Raw genomic sequence first — 19838 nt, forward strand, 5'->3', positions numbered from 1 at the left:
GGACATTAAACGGCAAGAACACTACTTCAAAATCCCATTTTAAATAAGTCACCAAGACAGCTGTGCCTTTATAAAACACATTAGAGTGGCACTCAGAGCACATATGGCTCAGGGATATATACAAATTACACAATTTCTGTCATTCGATCAAATAAGAGGGACGTTTTGACCCCAGAAATGAGTCAAATGTAAGTTGTAATTCCAGCCCCACCGGAGGCCCCAGTAGTAATGGATCCTGACGGCTGATCAAAGAGCCCTGACCATTTGACCCACCAGATCAGTGACTCACTGTATCTATTATGGCTAATACAGACCCCAGCTTGGAGATATACGGAGGCAGAGAGATAAAGGGCAATAGATACAGTAGATAAATGTTGATTTATATACATCCAGGCACGTGGGGACATCTGCAGATGGATCCCATGTGTGCGGGAATGTCGCTGTTGGGGCGGTCACGACACACACAGACAGTGCCTCTTTCAAGGGCCAAAAAACCATTTTATTGAACAAAGCAGCCTCTTTTATGCACTTTTTGTAGGTTATCATTTGTGTTACAGATTCATTGGCTGCTAAACTATTACAACAGACTCACTGGCTCTTGCTAACTACAACATACTACCATTGGCTACCTATAGCATAAGCACTCAAGCATTCAGAAAAATAACAGGTGCAGATATGTTGCTGTTTTCTCCTTCCACTGTTTAACTTTCTTGCTTCTGTTGATACTACATTCTCATCAGTAAAAACGAATTGTTTTTGTTCTCACGGACTTTTTCACAGTCCTTTTCTAGCCAAAGTAACAGGCCTGAGCTGTAATTTTACAAAGGCAACAAGACCTTCATTTTATAAGGTTTTACTTACGGGAAGGGCCGGCCGTGGCTAACCCCACACAGGTTTGTACAGGGGCACGGCTGGAGACAGATGCTGTGGATGTGTGTGCACAGGACAAATATCATCTCTCTTAACTGCATCTCCCTTGGGGTGTCAGCAAAACCCCTATGCCCAGCGGGGCTCCTCGATTCACACACAGCCAGGGGAAATCCACCTTCTATTTTACACCTATCCTGCCCCACAGAAACACATCCCTGCCCATGGATCTGCTTTCTTGGCAGTGTAAGTGTAAACAGCGCCATCCACAAGTTACCCAGTGTCATCCTAATGCCCAGACCCCAAGTTGAAGTCCCTTGTGTTGCTCTACATAGGAGGTGAGACACCTGCTGTCATCTGCAGCACGTGTCTCACCAGCACTGGCTGAAATCCTGCCTTTTTCAGTCATAGAATCCCAGAATGGGTGGATGGGAAGGGACCTTAAAGCACATCCCATTCCACCTCTGCTGTGGGCAGGGACAACTTCCCCTATCCCAGGTGGCTCCAAGCCCCATCCAGCCTGGCCTTGGACACTTCCAGGGATCCAGGGGCAGCCACAGCTTCTCCAGGCATCCTGCTTTTTCAGCTGTAGAATCCTGGAATGGTTTGTGTTGGATCTTAAAAACCATCCAGTTCCACACCCCTGCCATGGGCAGGGACACCTTCCACTAGACCAGGTTGCTCAGTGCTGCTGTGCAAACCTGGCAGCCAAGACCTGACATTTTTGGTACACAGATGGGCAGCATGAGCCTGCCAGCAAGAGCAACACACAGGAATAGCATCAGGGGAAGCAAATGATGTGCAAATAACTTTGTCAATTTAACTCTCCTATTTTCAGTTGAACTCTCAGGTTTTCAACTCTTACCAGTAGAGCAGTGGCTCCTGTCTGTGCCCTCATTTCCAAAAGCAAAGAGCTACTGATGCAGCTCTCCCTGGTCTGAACAAACTGCACTGATGTTGAACAGCCTTTCCATGAGGAGTCACACAAATTAGCTTGTTGGGACAGAAATGGGCTGGTTGCTCAGCTGGAATAAGCCATGCACTGAGATCTCCTGGGATTAGGCAGAGCACAGGATCCAAACTGTCCAGTGACAAATGTTGGGGAAGATGAAACAGGAAAGCCTTATAAATATGATTGCCTGACAAAAGATTTTGGGAATATGAAAACTATAAGCAACATCGAAATGAAAGCCACTTTTGAAATACCAAGTCTTAGTTACTGAACAACTAGAAAACAATGGTATGGCCGACTGAAGGTAATCCCCTCTTGATTGAACAATACCCTCTGCTTGCAGGCAGGTCCAAGGGTCAGAGCAGACCCTACTAGCTCAGCAGAAGGGGTCCAAAGAGTAGTTTTTAGAAGTTAAGATGTAACACTCTATGGTAATATAAGAACTCTTATAGGCTGTATGTAAATGCTATAGGATTTGTATCTTGTATTAGATTGGTTAGTGACAATTAGAATATTCAGTACAGAAGATGATTTATTGTATTGTAACCAGGACTTCAGAGATTCCTTTCCTTACTTCCATTCCACTCCACTCTTGCTCTTACTCTCTCTCTCTCTCTCTCTCACCCGTTTACTCTCTTGCTCTCTTGGGCCTGCTCCGAGCTGAGTCTGGCAGCTCTGAGCAGTGCCCCTATACCAAAGCCTTTTACAATAAACCGACTGTGTCCCAAGACCTGCCTATAGAGATCTCTCCGTCTCCGTCCCGACCGAACCCGCCCGTAACCTACAACAAATAATCAGCTCTTTCCTCCTTCGAGCTGCCTGTTGCCCTGCCAGCAGCCAGAGATACTCACGGAGGGTGGGGAAATGCAGCAAACACCCCTCCCTAAGGCTTTCCATAATGTCCCTACACTGACCAGGCACAGAATCACATCCCTGCTCCCAAAAGCCAAGGAACAGCGGTCCCCAAAGCCATGCCAGGGCCTGGCAGTCCCCACAACCTCCTCACATCACCCCAGCTCCCTGAGACGGCAGCTCCTGCATTTCTTCACCCAGAACATGGGATGATGATACCTTCTTACAGGAGATTCCCAGTTGTAGTTAATCCATGTTTCTAAAGCACCCATGGACTCTTCCTGCAAGTGCAAGAGTCTCGATGCCAAATAAAACCAACCTCATTCCTGTTCAGGAATTGCCCAGCCTTTCCCTTTCCTGGTGTTACTCTCCTTATCACAAAGACCTTAATAAATATCTTTTCCTACTGATTTTGCAGGTGTTTTTATTTCTTTTACCAGCACCACTGCATTTTTACTCATCTTTCAGAGCACTTTGTATCTGTGTATTCCTTGGGATTTTTTGCATTACTTAATTCCTTGCCTTTGTTTGGGGAAGGGGGCGGGAAAGAAAGAAGGAAAATTGACAGGGGTGAGGAATGATATTCTGCTGACTCCATGAGACACAAGAGATGCCTCACTCATCTTGGGGGTCAAATGTCCGTGATGGTTTGATCAGATGTCAGCTTGCATTTATACTCTGGCCTCTGTTGGAGGTTGAATTACATTTCACATTTGACTCACTTCTGGGGTCAAATGTCCCTCCTATTTGATGGAACAAGAGGAATTATTTTCCCCAAGCAGGTTGTGCTGGCGTGAGCTGTCAGTGCTCTCATTATGTTTTAGGCTCCCTTATTTCTGCATTTTGTCCTCAGCTGAGTCCATCCCCTCTGGGATGACAGCAGCTGCAGCCATGGCACAAAAGCCATCCCAACAAGGAGGATGAAGGGAAGGAGCAGCTCACCTAGCTTCCACATGCTTTGGAGGGTGTTTTGTGGGGGTTTTATAAGGGTTTTATTGTGGGGTTTTGTTTCTTTTTTCCCCCAAAGCTGGCAGCTGGGCAGGGAATAATGAAGGAGAGAGGCAAGTGAACCCTGATCCTGGCTTTACCACACTCTGCCGTGAGAAACTGCAGAAACCTAGAAAAGTTTGGGTTGGAAGGGACCTTAAAGATCATCTCATCCCACCCCTGCCATGGCAGGGACACCTTCCACTATTCCAGGCTGCTCCAAGCCCCGTCCAACCTGGCTTTGGACGCTGCCAGGGATCCAGAGGCAGCCACAGCTTCTCTGGGCACCCTGTGCCAGGGCCTCCCCACCCTCCCAGGGAACAATTCCTTCCCAATATCCCATCTAACCCTGCCCTCTGGCAGTGGGAAGACATTGCCCTTGTCCTGGCACTCCAGACCCTTGTCCCAAGTCCCTCTCCAGCTCTCCTGGAGGCACTGCCAGATCTTTAGGCACTGGCAGGGGCTCGGAGCTCTCCCCAGAGCCTTCTCTCCCCCAGGCTGAACAGAAGAACTTCCTTAGGATCAAATACCAGACAAGGAGCTGAGACAAAGCTGCTGCCAGGGAGCTGCAGGATCATGATGGAGAAAAAACCCCAACCCACCAGGCTCATCTACTGCAGTGTGATGGTTCCAGTCCTGAGTGTGTAAGATTTGCCTTTGTCCTGATGGAACCCGAGGGCTGTTGGACATCCCACATGAGCTGTAAAGGTATCTGGTGGCTCAGCAGCCTCTGAGGTGAGATTGTGAAACTCCCCTCCTGCTGTTTAATGTACTCCTTTGGGTTACAACAGGTTTAGCAAACAATAAAAAGCCATCTGGAACCCCCATTTAAATAACAGAGTTGTGTCATTAGTACTGAAGTCGTGGCTGGGGCTGTAAAACCAGTAAACAAATGCTGATGTGCAGGTAAATAAAGGGAGATGAGGATGAAGGAGGGTGAGGAGGAAGCTGCTCCCCATCCTCCTCGGCCAAAGCTCATGCTGGGTGTGAACCCCTGCTGGCATCCCTGCAGGCCATGAACTGGGATCCTCACCTTCCCTTCCAGTTACACTCTTGGAACACCAGATGAGGTTATGGGGAGTCACTGCAGCCTCCCACAGAGCCCCAGATGCCACCTTGCACCCTTGTACTCCTTGGTCCCACTCCCAGCTCTTCTCTGACTGCCCCACACCAGCACAGGGAGGGAACTGGGGATGCAAAACAAGGCAAAGTTCCCCATTTATCTTGCATGTTACTCCCTATAGTGCTTTTGCTGGTGCAGAAAGCATCAGAGCAGCCCCTGAGCACAAAGCCATCCCTGCAGTGGGGGGTTCCTCCCTTTCCGTCCTTAACTGTTACTCCAAAATAGGAAATAAAGGTCAGCAAGTGAACAGAGAGCAAATGAAGAGTAAACTCCAATTGCCCAGGTCACAGGGATCTAAGCTGGTTTGGTTGATCTTTCTCTGGGATCACACTCAGTACATGAATCCTCCACCACATGGTAATCCCTGCTTTCCTCCTTGAGGTGCAGCAAACCCCAGAGCATCCCTTCTGACTTCCCTCCCGTGCCCAGCCGTGAGGGAAATGGGATGAGATAGGTGCTAAGAAGGAAACACAAATGGCTCATGCTGGCCATGGCTGTGCCCAAATCCAGCCTGATCCTGCTGGCACATCATGGCCAGGGACTGTGGCTGGTCCCTCTGCCAGCACTGCCAACTCTTCCCAGCGAGGCTGTCAAATCCTTGTCCCTTGGGGGTTTTTAAAGGCAAAGTACCTACACCAACTGCCCTGTGAGCATCCACCACCTGTGGCTCTGCACAGCCTGGGGGGGACAGGGCTGAGCCCTGGCTGGGGATCACCCCATTCCTTCCCATATTTACTCACCCTCTGGCAATTCCTGGCTCTAATGATCAACCCCCTGCCGTTGTTGGCTGAACATGTATTTGTTTCTGCTGAATCACTCAATAGCACGAAGTTTGCTGTTCCTACCCCACCCTGGAAATGCTCCTCACACAAGAACAACCTCTCCCCATGCCATGGTGGCGACGGCTTCCAGTGCCAGCTTCCAGAGCCAAGGCAGGAGCAACTCTCCTGAGCAATGAGCCAATGCACTGCCATGCTTCAAGGAGGCAAACTACAGGATTTCATCCCATTCCCAGCGTAACATGGGTGGAGTTTAACCCCTGCTGCTACTGGAGTACCGTTCGTGACTCACTACCCTTGTAATCCATAGTGATGACCCAAACCCCAGGGGGTGGCCCACGGGGGTGTGTCTGTGGTCAACAAAGCAGCCCAACACAACCAAAAATGGGATGCTGGAATGTGTGAGCAAGGAACTGTCACCTTCCCTCACAAGGCTGCACGTGATGAGGTGCTTCGTGCTGAGGGTGCAGCACCTCTAACCATGCCAGGCCAGCACTGAGGGATGCACAGGGACCATCTCTCATCTCCAGGGCAGGGGGACAGAAAAGCATGTGCTGAAGTCCTCCTGTCCCAGAAGGACCTAAACACGGGCTTAACTTTATATAATCACAGAATTGGGTTGGAAGATCACCTTAAAGATCATGTTCCAGCCCATACACAGGTTTAGGGCCCCACTCCATGTCTTTTCCATGTGTATCCAAGCCCAGAGAAGGCTCAGGCGCCTGCAAGACAGGAACACTTCTATTCTGGTCCCCCACACGTGGGTTTCTAGCTCCAAAACAGGAACCCTTTGATTCCTTTTTCTCCCCTAACTGTTAATCTATTTAGCTACAGGAAATACTCCACATGAAGGGAGGAGACACCTGAACTCCACACAATACTTGGAAACTTCACTGCATCCAGAAACACCAAATGTTCCTTCATTTTGAGTGAGGGATGCTGAGGCAAAGCTTTTCAGCAAAGCTTTTCAGCAAAGCTCTTCAGCAGAGCCAGGCTCCAGTGGCAGGCAGCACCCGGATGGATGTGCATCCCACTCCTTCTACCAAGTGCATCCACTGCTCCTCAGCAGCAGCTGGGCTCTGACCTCCTCCATGGGCCCTCCTGATATCCTAGGAGGACAGATTCACAGAGAGCTCCTGGAATTTGTGCCTAAGTCCCCCTAAAAATCTCACCCCAGCAAAACAACACTTACCTGATTGGCCGATAGAAACTCCTGGGCGTTGTCATTCATCCCCATGTACATGTTCTCCCCATCAAACTAGAAAGGCAAAAGAAAGAGTTAATGAAATGCCATCTGCACAGCTCGCTCCTGTGCATCCCAAATGCCTTCCTGGCTCTTCATGTTGAGAGCCAGAATTCCCAGAGGAAAATCCTGAGCTGCTGTTTTAACACTTTGGAGCGTGTATGAGCACACCACCATCCCAGTTATTGCAATGGGACATGCTAGCATAGCATGGATATGGGATCTTTTCAGTGAAATAAAGAATGAACCACTCCAATTCAAGCAAATAAATCAAATGTGTGAACCCACAGATGTACGCTGCAGCAAAGATCACCCTAAAGAAGCTGTTGCTAAAATTCCTACTAGACCATCAATCAGATATTAAAAGCCAACTTCCAGCAAAGGAAATGTCCAGGACTTGGGCAGGTCCCATGCAATCCTCTTAGAGACCTCTGCATTACCCTCAACACCAAAGCAAAGCTACTGCAGCAATGCAGCATCACTCTGGAGCATTCAGGAGGGGTCTCTGTGCAAAGCCTGATTGCCCCTCCTGACACATCCATCCCCTCATCTCCTGTTCTCCTGCCTGCTCTGCCAGGACCCTGCTCCATGGCTGGGCCAGGCAGCCTGAGCACGGCCCATCCTCCTGTGTCTCCACAGCCAGTTCCCAGCTGCTAATCCACTTACCAGGCCACAAAAGCCCCATGGAGAACTACAACTCTTCTCACTAATTAGCTACAAGAGGAGCTTTTCCTTTACTCTGATTCCAAAGGAAGGAAAAAAGCCCTCCAGGATTGTCTCCGGCTCGAAGTACGGCTGGGGCAGGCCTCAAGGCTGAGTTCACAAATTAATTATGGCAATAAAAATGGGCTGTGCCATAAAACACTCCCGAGATGAGGATGGAGGTACCAGCTGTGAGTGACACCTTGCACTTAACAAGGAGAAGAGCCAAGCCTCCTGCCCTTACCAGAAGCATGATGAATTGGAGATCGCTCACCCCTCGCCTGTTCTCTCACTCTCTGATATGAAGCTGATTCCAGTTATGCCTTAACAGAAAGTGGCCATATTAAGAGCAATAAAAGTGAAATCTAAATAAAACCAGGTGAAGAATTTCAGCCTAGACAATTAATTACACTTCCATTTCTCGGAGAGCTACAGGATTAGCTATTAAAGTCAGCAGAGTTCGTAAAGCCAAGTGGGGGTAACAGGGCTCTGCTTGGCCTCAGACATCCTCTAATTGCCAAACTGTCCTCTGGCACAGCAGAGCAAACCAATTAAAAGCTGCAAAATTGGAGCAGGTATTGTGGCCCTCATTAAGAGATACCTGCAGCAGGGTGCGAGAGGATTCCTGTGCAGCTGCTGGGTTCTGCAAAATCCATCAGTGAGGCAGGAGCTGTGGGATGCAATGAGCACTGGACCAAACAACTTCCCCAGAAGGCAGCTGGGTACCATCCACTTTAAACTGGATTTCCCTCCACCTGCCAGATGGTCACTGGCACAGCCAACTTCAGTTCCAGCTGGAGCTGCTGTGCTTCCAGGCACGGAGACCCAACCTGCTCTGCAGTCTAAATACCCTTTAACAACCCAACCAACCCCAGCAGGGGCACCTGAACTGGCAGCAGAGGTGCCAGAAGTTGGTGGAGAATCACAGAATCTCTAGGCTTGGAAAAGCCCCCCAAGACCACTGAGTCCACCATTCTCCCAGCACTGCCAAGGCCACCTTTAATGATGTCCCCCAGTGCCACATCACCTCTCATAAATCCCTCCAGGGATGGTGACTTTGCCACTGCCCTGGGCCACCTGTTCCAGTACCTGACCACTGTTTCAGTGAATAAATTCTCCCTAATATCCCATCTAAACCTGCCCTGGTGCACATTGAGGTTCATTCCTCTCATTCTACCCCTTGCTACCCCTGAGAAGACAGCGACCCACACCCGGCTACAGCCTTTTTCTCCAGGAAAAAAAATTACCTTGAAAGTTACGTTCAGCAAACCAAAAGTATCCTTCACTAGGGATTGTCCCAGAGCAGGACAAACACTCTCCTTTCTCCATACCCTTCTGCTTGCCAGAATGTATTTTTTTATGGCTTTCTACTGTTCCCATACCTCCATTCCACAACTCCTTCTGCCCTTGATGCCTTCATAAGAACTGTAATGAATCCTGCCTTCAAAATTACTGTTCCTCTGATTGCCAGGCTGAGCAGCGAGCCTGAAAATCAAGACTCGAAATGCAATGGAAACTTTGGAATTTCCCCACTGCTGATTGGATTTTTTTTCCCCTCTCCTCCAGGCTATGAGGGTGCAAACAAATTTATTAGAAATTCTCCCATCAGGATATTTTTTCAATTAGATGTTTGCCAGTTATGCAGCAGCCAGGTAGAGCAGATAAGTAATGTGCTCTCCCTCTTCTCATTATTGTTTTGCTACGGAATGCACTTCAAAACAATCAGCCCCATCATTCCAGGTAAATTTATGGTAGAAACAGAAATTTTAATATTTCCCCTTGGTTATAAATGCTTCCTCCTTTTTTTTCCTTCACTCTAGCTCCTGTTCCAGACCTGGATACAGCCATTCATCATCCTCCTTACCCCAAAATCCAACCTGCACTGAATGATGTGGCAGGGATCATTTTCAAGTCCTAATTCAAAAGGAACATCCTCTTGTGCTCTTGTTGTCTTTATCATCCCTGTGCTCGGTTGCAATTCCTTAATTTTATCATTCTGTGGTTAATAGGAGCAGCTCATTAAACAAAGCAGTGGCTGTGGCTGATTCTTGCCCTCTCCTGCAAGAAATGAGCACGAAGCTGAGGAGGGAAGGGGAAAGAAAAGAGGGCAAGAAAAAGGAAAAGGGAAAGAAAAGGGGGAAGGGGAAGGGAAAGGGTGAGAGAGAAGGGAAAAAGGAAGGGAAAGTGCCCCAAATTCCACAATTCTGGCAACAAAGTCAAATGAACTCCACTGAACTGCCTTGGTCTGCAGGTGGCAAGAAGTCCAACCCAAAGGACAGGCAAGACTCCATCTTGTGCTGTAGGAGGTGGCTTTGCCTGGCACTGATGGATAAGGACATGGATGCTGCCAACCCCATTCAGAGAGGGAGTTCCAAGGACAGCAGGGTGATGGAGACCAAGCCATGACTGCAGCCCTCCATGGGACAACCTACTGAGTATTATGGGTCCAAACAAAAGATAAAAGGACAGTTCTATTCTGTGAGGAATCACCCTCTGAAAATTCAGTCTTTCATGAAGAATTTAATTAAAAATAGAATTCTTTTACTACGGCTCTTCCAGGGGAGCTGCAGCTGGCGCTGCTGCTCTATCAGCCCATATACCGAGCTCAATTCAGATGTTGTTGTACAAAGCACTTTTAAAACTTTTATTGCTTTTCTAGACTCACTTTGGTTTGTTATTTTTGCTCCACAGCATTATTTTCAAACCTGTAAATGTGCCCAGAGGTCACACGGGTCCCATGTTAGCAGGATGAATATGAGTAAGAAAAACAAATGCAGGCAGCAGGCTGGGACAGACCCCAACGTGCAGCAGCTGTGGGATCTCCAGCTCTGTGCAAACAGGGAGAACAAATGTTTGCTAACTGGGAAGGACCCAGTGGAAAGAAACACAACCTCCTGCCAAGATTCCAAGAAGGTGTTACTTTTTCCTGGATGGCACTGCCAGCTTGTACAATTTTATTATGAATCTGATCACATCCTTTTTATTTCCTGAGAGCCACGAACTGAGATGGAAATTTCAGCTCTGTAAGGAACAGGGGAATCACAGACTGGTTTGGGTTGGAAGGGACCTTAAAGATCATCCAGTTTAACTCCCCTGACATGGGCAGGGACACCTTCCACTCGACCAGAATATGCTGGCCAAGTTCGTACCAGTAATACCTTCTGTGATACCTGCAAGATCTCAAAAGCCTTCCAAACTTTTTATTTAAGTTTATTTTATGTGCGGTGTGTTTGGGTGGGTTTTTTTGGGGTTTTTTTTTGAGTTTTTTGTTTTTGGAGGGGTCTTACCTAAATTCTGCCACTAATTTTTGGCAATACTAGACCAGAGCACCTTAACTGCAAGTCCACTGAGGTTCTAGAGCTTGAAAATGTGGACTGCTAATACAAATCCAGCAGTAATTAAGAGCCATCAGCATCAAGGAGCTACTAAATGACCAGTTAAGAACAAATTGGATGCCTCCAGTGGTTCCTACTGGTCAGAGCTATAAACACTCACCTCTGGTTTGCCTCCCTCTACCAGGACACAGGAGATGGGCAGCAGGTTCCCTCTCATGACAACCTCATTTCCAAGCTGGGTGCACTGGGGATATCACCTTTCACGGGAGATTCTTGGAATGCAGCTGGGTTTGTTTTCCAGCAAGCTACACCTCAGCTACCACTGGCACCAAGACAGAGTGACCCAAAATAATGCCACGCAAGGAATGCCTTTAGGTTTCTAGTGAATAAAAGTTAGGACCCAAGAAAACTTGTAAATCACAGTTAACCTGTATTTAATACTCCTCATTAAAAAAAAAAAAATTAAAGAAAAAAATATTGCAGCCCATGTGTTGCTGGGCTTCATTCAGCTGCTTCCAATGGCACCGTTCCCACCATGGGGGAACATAACTCTTCTTTAGAAAGTGTTACAGAAATAGTTTTATCCACAAGTGGTTTTTATCAGTATTGTTTGGGTGGTACACTCTGCTGTGAGTGCACTTTGGCCGTGGTACTTCCATGCCCTGCATCCCCGTGATGCTGCTCCTGCACACCAGGCTCAGCCCTTTGAGGCATTCAGACCCAAGGATGCTGGTGCTGGTAAGGATCCTCTCTGGACACACCTCTGGGATGTCAAATCCTCACCTCAGCCCTGCCCCTGCCAGTGCTGCTGCCGGCTGAGCAAATTCCTGCTGGAGTAATTTAGCATCCCACCTCTTCAGGGAATACATGGCTGAGGTTAGCTTAATCTCTTTAACTGCAGTTCCCCCATTAAGGTCTTTACACAACCTCTGGCCCGGAGTGATCTACTTAGCATTATTTATTTGTGTGCTGAAATGCTTGGCTAGCCCCTCAGTTGATCCTGTCAGGGAGGGTCAGGAGTTCAGCACGAGATTTACGGCTCCCCCCAGGAGTGCCCTGCGAGGGAAGCTCGGCATCTCCAGCCCGGCCACGCACCACGATTTGTTTGGGGACAAATGGCATTAACAGGGAGCACGACCCCACAGCAGGTGTCAGAGGCAGAACACAAACCCAGCATCCACAGGAGCCACCGGGGCTTTGAGGGGCTGAGTTTTCCACAAGCAGTCAATACTCTCATACATTATCCCAGGGGAAATTCAGATGGATGTAGCTGAAGTCTCGAGGCTTAAAGCCTTACAGTAAAAAGTGGCTTGTTTGGTTGATTTGTTTGTTTTAAGTAGGATGAAAGCCTAGTAGCAGTTTTTTCTCAAATACACTAGGAGCAGGAAACCTGCAGAGCTGGTGGGACCAAGGTATGGTAGAGGCTGTCAAGAAACTACAACCAGGTGGGAAAGGAAGGAATGACCTGCACCAGCTTGGACACTGATGGAGTGAGTATTCAGAAATTCCGAAACTGAAGCATCTCCCTTGGAAAGACCCATCTGAGAAGCTCTCACACTGGGATAGCCAGAAGGAAAACATCAAACCAACCAAGGAAATCCTAAGGAACCCGCACAGCCAAGCGACATTCATCCACCTGCCCTAAAACTGTGGGAGGGAACTTTGGGCCCCTCATGACAACAAAGACATTGAGGGGCTGGAACGTGCCCAGGGAAGGGAACGGAGCTGGGAAAGGAGCCCCAGGAGCGGCTGAGGGAGCTGGGAAAGGGGCTCAGCCTGGAGCAAAGGAGGCTCAGGGGGGACCTTGTGGCTCTGCACAAGTCCCTGACAGGAGGGGGCAGCCGGGGGGGTCGGGCTCTGCTGCCAGGGAACAGGGACAGGAGGAGAGGGAACGGCCTCAGGCTGGGCCAGGGGAGGTTTAGATTGGAGATTAGGGCAAAGTTTCTTCTCTGAAAGGCTTGTCCAGCTCTGGTATGGCTGCCCAGGGCAGTGGTGGAGCCACCATCCCTGGAGGGATTTAAAAGACGTGGATGTGACACCTGGGGACATGGGTTAGAGGTGGCCTTGGAAGTGCTGGGGGAATGGCTGGGTCCAACAATCCCATAGATCTTTCCCAACCTAAATAATTCAATGATTTTAAATGTTTGATCTTCTGTCTGTACTCCCAAACCAGCTGGAGTGGGAAGGGGAAGGTTCCACACCAGCATGTCCAACTCCCTCAGCGTGAACCTGTCACACTCCAACACACCCCAAGGAGGCCCAGAGGGAGCCAACAGAGGGACCTTGTGCCTCACAGCCCACTTAGAGCTTGCTGAAGGGTCAGCAAGCCCCTAGGAAAGGTGAACTGATCTCTCTGGTTGGACTTCTCACAAGGTTCCTTGAAAACCAACTCTAAACCCCAAAACCCAACATGTCATGGGACCCAGGGCAAGGTTCTCTTGCTCACAGCAAGACACTCAGTAGGTTTTAGCAAGAAGATCATGGTCTGTGACCCATCTGCACTAAAATCTATCCAGCTCATCACATAACTGATCTGCAAGGGTTCAGTTTATTAATGAGACAGAAATTATTCAGGCCAGCCGAAACTAAAAGTGCCTTTGAATAGCTCTGCATTAGGACTCTCGCTGCACTAAGTGGCACTGAGGAAATGGAAGATTAAATTTAATGTCAATAAATGCAAAGTAATGCACTGAAGAAAAGCAACCCCAACGACAGACATGACAATGGGCCTTAAAATAGCTGCTGCTGTCCAGAAGAGAAACTGTTCTGGACAGCTCACTTCCAACTTTTGCTCAGCCTTCAGCAGCTGCCAAAAATGTCATTCAGGTTTTAGAAACAATCAGGAAAAGAGCAAAGAATGAAAGATCAAGTATTATTTTGCCGTCTGTACTGTTAGAAGAAAGAGAGAGGGCAACTGCAAGGAGGATCCGAGGTGTGGAATGGCACATGTGGATGAGGAAAAAGGGGTGAGGAAGGGATAAAAGGGTGTTAGAGGGGCTCAGCAAAGATGTACATGAAAAAATGAAATGAAAGCAGGGTTCTAACAGCCTGAAATCAAGGAGACAGACACCGAAATTATTAGCAAGTGAAATTAAGCCCTTCCAGAGAAGTTTGTGCTGGGCCCAACAACACCACCTCTTGCTGAAGGACACTGTGGCTGAGAAGGATCCAGAACAGCAATTGAACAAATGAGAGATGAGTAATAAACCCAGACCTGTGGGCTCCTGGGAGCTCTGTGGGCAGATATAATCTCATTTTTTAGCATGTGGGTGGTCAAATATCATTGTGGGATCTCCATCCCAGGAGATACTCAGAGCTCAGCTGGGCCAGGCACTGCACAACCCCACGTGGGGGGCCCAGCTTTGCCTGGGGGGCTCAGGACACACAGATGTCCCTCAGGACTGGCAATATTTGGTGTTTGGAGGCTTCTGTGACACGTGATCATGCAATACTCACACAGACCTTCACCCCAAAACCTCTGCAGCACCCCCTTTTATTCTCCTGAAATGCCACCACTATTCGAGTGACAGCATTCATTTATCTAAGAGACCGGCTGGCTTCCTGTCAACGCTGCACACAAAATTATTGTTATTATATTATTTGGGGGGGGAATGAGGCCTTAAACTCATTTACCTGGATCTTTCTGAGCCTGCAAAGGAGTTCAAGCTCTTCACATACACACACAAAAAACCCGTCCACTGAAAGCTACAGGGAGCAGCAGAATTTAGTCTTAAGACTGACATGGAAATAGATTAATTTTTTTCCCCATTTCATATTCTAATTACAATTCTTCTCCCCCTACTATTTTCTGTTCTCATTACAGTCTTAAAATTGCTCTGCAAATTCTGTACCTTATTCTGCTCTTCCTACCATCTTTGTCATGGAAATGAGAAACAGAATGTATAAGCATGAAAATATTGCAGAGATCAAAATTCTGCTTAACCCTTTCTCGTGCGACTCCAACAAGAAGCAAAAGCAGCACAGAGCAGCTAATCCTCCACCCATCCAGCCTCCCCTTCTTCTCCCAGCTGCACTGAGGAGAAGGATGCTCAGAGAAAGGGTGATGAATTTAAAGGCCAAAGTCGCTCACGGTTGCACCTCGCTGTGCATGGAGGAGGGGTTGGGGTTTCGGTTTAGCAGGTTTTGCCCCTGAAGGCAGATGTTGATCTAATACACTTTGACTGTGTTCAGATGATTGTGTTTAGCGTTTAGCCTGGTGTAATGCTGCTGGGGAGAGCTGCTGCTGGTGCATTGAGCTGCCCTGGTGCACTGAGTGCTCAGCAGATCTCCATCCTTTTCCATGGCACCAAGAGCTCACTAGAGTTGCAGCCAAAAACCAAATCCTTCCTGATTTCTCTCCAAGTCTGGGCATGGGTGAGGAAATCAGGCTGCTGGGAGGTGAGCAGCACCCGCTGCTCTCACCCAGGACCTCCCCAGCCCATCGCTGACCAGCTCAACGCTGTTTATTTTGCAGCGCTGTCGCTGCAAGGCTCAGGCATGTACATCACTTCCTTCTGGAAACCAAACAGCAAGCACATCCGGAGCCGTTTATCACAGGTGCTCGAGGAGTTTATCTGCAAAAAAATATAACTACCAGGCCCTTGCTGAGCTGGTCCTTCACCCGTCAGCAGCTGAGTGAGCGGGAGAGCTGAGGGAACCTGGTGAGGGGATCAGGGATGCAGCACCATCCTGGCACTGGCCTGGTGTGCATTAAATAAATACAGTAAGTGCTGAGGAGCAGTAACTGCACTGCCTGCTCCTCCAGCAACACTTGTAATTCACAGGAAACTGAGAGAGGCAGAAAACATGCAAAGATCTAAAAGAAGCTGCGGAGACTCTGTGCTAGAACAGTGCCAGCGTCAAAGGTGCCGAGAAACATTGTTTTCTGCAAGATAAAACCTCGGGGCTCAGATAAAAATAGAGTCGATACCTGTGTGCCTGGGAAGCAGCTACCAGCCTGGCTCTGCTCTGGGAGTCTTTTATGGAGATGCTGATTTCAACAGCAGAACAACAGCCCTGGCTGCAGCCAGAGGTGCCACTGGAGAGGGGCTGCACATGGCACTGGAATAGCCAAGGAGGCGAGGGAGCAGCTGGGAATGAAGAAACCTTAAGCAGGGAAGCTTTCCCACCCTGCAACTGGGTCCCCTTCGCCCAGGGAGCGTGCAGCATGGGCAGCGATGCTCAGCTGCACGCCTGAAGTGAATTCCTGGATGGAATCAAAGCAATTCCTTGGGGAGCGAAGGTGGCAGCTGCCAGCACAAGCAGTGGCTGGGTGACGCTGGGTTTGATGTATGAGGAGCAGGAATGGGTTTGGAAATCTCTATTTATCTTTTCTCGACTGCACAGCGAGTAAATAACGAAGCAAGGAACTGAGCTGTCAGAGGAGTGAGGAGGAGATGCCTCAAAGCTGGGCACTTTTTTAAGACCATGTATTTTGCTTCTAATCTCAGTGCTTTGCTGGCAGCTGTACAGGTAAATAACCTGGATCCCAAGTACCTCCTAACTCACTCCAATAAATCCTAAAATCACATGTGTTACTCAATTCATATTCACAAAGGAAAACAGTACCTTTAATTCACTTCACAGCCCCTGTTCTTTGAGCACAGATTAAATATTATCAGGAAATTTTTTTCTCAGAGGATGGTAAGGCCCTGGCACAGGTTGTACAGAGCAGCTGTGGCTGCCCCATCCCTGGAACTGTCCAAGGCCAGGTTGGAGCAACCTGGTCTACTGAAGGGTGTCCCTGCCCATGGCAGGGAGTGGAATGAGATAAGCTTAAAAGTCCCTTCCAACCCAAACCTCTTTCCAAGCAAAAGTACATTTCTGCCCCCCAGAATTCAGGATCTTGTCTATTTCCTTCTCTTGCAAAGCATAAGGAAAAATAATTGATTTTTCAAGACCGTGGGGAACATTATGCAAAACCAGCTAGTTGAGAGGGGAAAAAAAAAAAAAAAATCAGAGATCTTCCATGCCAGTAATTTAGAAAATAGTTTCCAGCACACAGATATTTGGCACCAGCAAAAACCTGCTTTCTGTGGTTCTGCACTCCACTTTGTATGCAAATATACTCTTGCAGTGGTACATAGAATGACTTGCAAAAAAAAATAAAAGGGCTGACAAAGTACAATCCATTTCACAATGTTTGGACATGTTCCTGACTCAAAGAGAATAAAACTAATGAAAACTGAGGTCTTTAAAGACAAAATAAAACCCAACCCCAAAACAAGGATGATAAGGAAGGTAATTTCTGAAATTGCAAGGTCAGGCTGGATGGGGCAACCTGATCCAGAGGAACCATGTGGTTCCATGTCCCTGAGAAGGGCAAAACCATGGGAAGCAGTGGATGGAGCGGGTCAGGAGCAGGGTTGGGAAGGGGCAGACACATGGGGTGCACAGGCTCCCATCACTGCTGCCGAGGCTGAGGCTGGAACTGCACGACCCAAGCTGCAAACACAGCACCAGAGCTGGAACTTCACACGCCGGAGGGCCAGGACGTGCACAGGCAGGCTTTTACAGAAGCTGAAGCTCAGCAGCATTTCCCACGGGCCATAACATCGCATCGGAAAGGTGCCTCCCCAGGCAGCACCACCACATCCTTGTGGCCTTGTTTCACAAACTGCTGAGTTAGGCTGGTCACACCAAGCTGCTGAGCTGTGTTTCCAGGGGGTTGTGCACATCACAGCCCCACCATCTCAGTGCCATGGCTGTGATTCCTTTAATCGCACCCAAAGCTTCATTCCCAGCCTCAGCTATTAAATATGAAAAAACATCCCAACCATCTCCCTCAAGCACTTCCAATTTCAGCTTTTCTTCCTTTTTTTGCTACCTCTTTGTTCACTTTATTAATCTTTCCACCAGATTTTTCGGCCCTCTAACTTTTTCATTAGGGCTAAAGGTATTCTGTGCTTACTGCAGCCAAGCTGGCCTCAGGTTTACTTGTTAAATATCTGCCTTAGTGCTGAAAATTGTCAACATCTTGAAAAGACAGTTAAAAACTCATTAAAATTAATGAAACTAATCAGAAAAAACCACCTCTGATTATTATTATTATTATGCCCCTGCCTCACTGTAAATAATTGAATAAAGATATTATTATGACTATTATTATTATTATTATTACTATTATTAACCCTAAGAAGGGGTTTAAAGCATGTTGATGAGAATGAGAAAAGAGCAGCTTTGCCCGACTAATTAATGACTTAAATAAAAATAAACAAAGGGAGTCTTCCTGATTTTAGCAAAGTCCTGCCTTTTTCCAAGCAGTTAAAAGCAAGACTGACAGCTTTATAGATAGGGAAATGGGCAGATAAGATAAACACACACAATACAAACTCGTCCAAAGCTCTTACAGTCTTTCTCTGCAACACTTCCAGCTCATTAAATTACAGTATTACTATAGATTTGCAGCAAAATTATCTTTTATCTCGTCTTCTTTTAAAGCTATTTGGCATTTGCTGGTATTTTCTATTATAAATCTAATTGCAGATTCCAAACAGACAAGGGCTCATTAAGCCTTAATTATGCACATGTTGTTTTCAACAAACATTTTCATTTGGACTGCTGTGAGCTGTAATTGTTCCGAAGGCACTGCAGCCTCCCATTACCCACTTCCCTGGGATGGCAAAAGCTACTTTCAAGTAGGTCAGGACTGGGCTGAAAAATCTGTTTGGAACCTCTGGAGTCTGGGTTGTGCTGCTCCAGTGGGAACGTCAGCAGGGAGCCAGTGGGATGCCCATGGTGATGGCACCCACCTGCACCCAGCCCTGTTGTGGGGTTAACCACAGCTTCATGGGATGGTTTGGCTTGGGAGGCCTTCAAAGATCATTTATTTCCAATGCCCCCACCTTAGGCAGGTGGAGGGGAGCAGGGAGGAGCCCTGGGAACGGGATGGGTGCCCATTCTTCACAGGGAGCAAAGTCAGCAGGGGTGATGTGCCAGCAGCTTGCCTTTGGCTACGGAGGGGAAGCACGACTTCTGCTTGGGAGTTCCTGCTGGGAACAGGCTGCCCAGGAATCACCATCCTTGCAAGTGTTAAAAGCACGAGAGGTGTGGCACGTCCCAGTGTGGCTCAGTGGGCACGGTGGCACTCAGTGGATGGTTGGATTTGATGATCTTGGAGGTCTTTTCTAACCAAAAGGATTCCGTGATCCGGGCACTGCTGAGCATCTGCCAACAGCTGGGCTCCAGCCCAGCCCCAGATCCTCAGCCAGCCACATCTCAGAGAATGGCCACAAGCAACAGAGGACAAAACCGTTTCAGCTCTCCCCAAAGCAAATGAGTGTGGTGGGGAGCCCTCTGTGCTTCTTGTTGGAGCCCTGGTTCTGTTCTGTTCTGTTTGCACTCTGAAATAAGCTACCCACAAGAAGAGCTAAGCTTTTATTAACAACTCAGGCTTCCTCCTAACTGCATTTGCTCGCACTCAGGAGTTACCAGAGCAGGAAGAAGCTTCAGGATGACAACTTTGAGGTCCTGGATTCTTCCAACCTCACCCACCCCTGTGGCTCCTTGCTGGAGTGTGCAGGGCAGCAGAGTGTGGCTCTGCCCCATCCCAATGCTCCGGTGAGGAGCCATCATGTGCAAACCTCACCAGCCTTCCCTGAACCTCTTCAGAGGAGAAAAAGCTCCTAATAAATAATTTCCCATCTTATTAAGGGTGAGGGCTCCAAAGGCAGGCTGGAGGTGCTGGTTGCTGCTGGACCCAGGAGCTTGAAAGGTTTTAGCACCACTGGGAATAGCACAGTGTGAATATGCCCAGTGTTGCAACTTCTGCCCTAAACTCCTGCCAGTCAGGTATCCAACATTCTATCTCAGGACAGCAGAGGTGGCCAGAAAAGGCCTTGCTTCATTAAGAAATTAGTATCCCCCTTCTTCAGGTTTCTTTCTCTCTTCTACATGACAAATCCTGTCCTGAAGACTCATGTTGCACTGTTAGAAGGAAAACGTGTCAGAGTAAGCATGAAAACTCATGGCCTTGCCTTTGAAAAAGAGAAGTTTTCAA

General features: G+C 48.1%; 1 protein-coding gene across 1 annotated transcript in view; it reads right to left on the bottom strand.

Annotated features, from left to right (window-relative positions):
- TOX2 (TOX high mobility group box family member 2) overlaps positions 1-19838 on the bottom strand; it is a 149658-nt gene that overhangs the window by 83767 nt on the left and 46053 nt on the right. Inside the window, 1 exon segment of the mRNA XM_039563563.1 lies at positions 6753-6818. Coding sequence (XP_039419497.1) covers positions 6753-6818 — 66 coding nt within the window.

Source organism: Corvus cornix, chromosome 20, assembly GCF_000738735.6.
Source record: "Corvus cornix cornix isolate S_Up_H32 chromosome 20, ASM73873v5, whole genome shotgun sequence".
In the NCBI taxonomy this organism is placed as follows: Eukaryota; Metazoa; Chordata; class Aves; order Passeriformes; family Corvidae; genus Corvus; species Corvus cornix.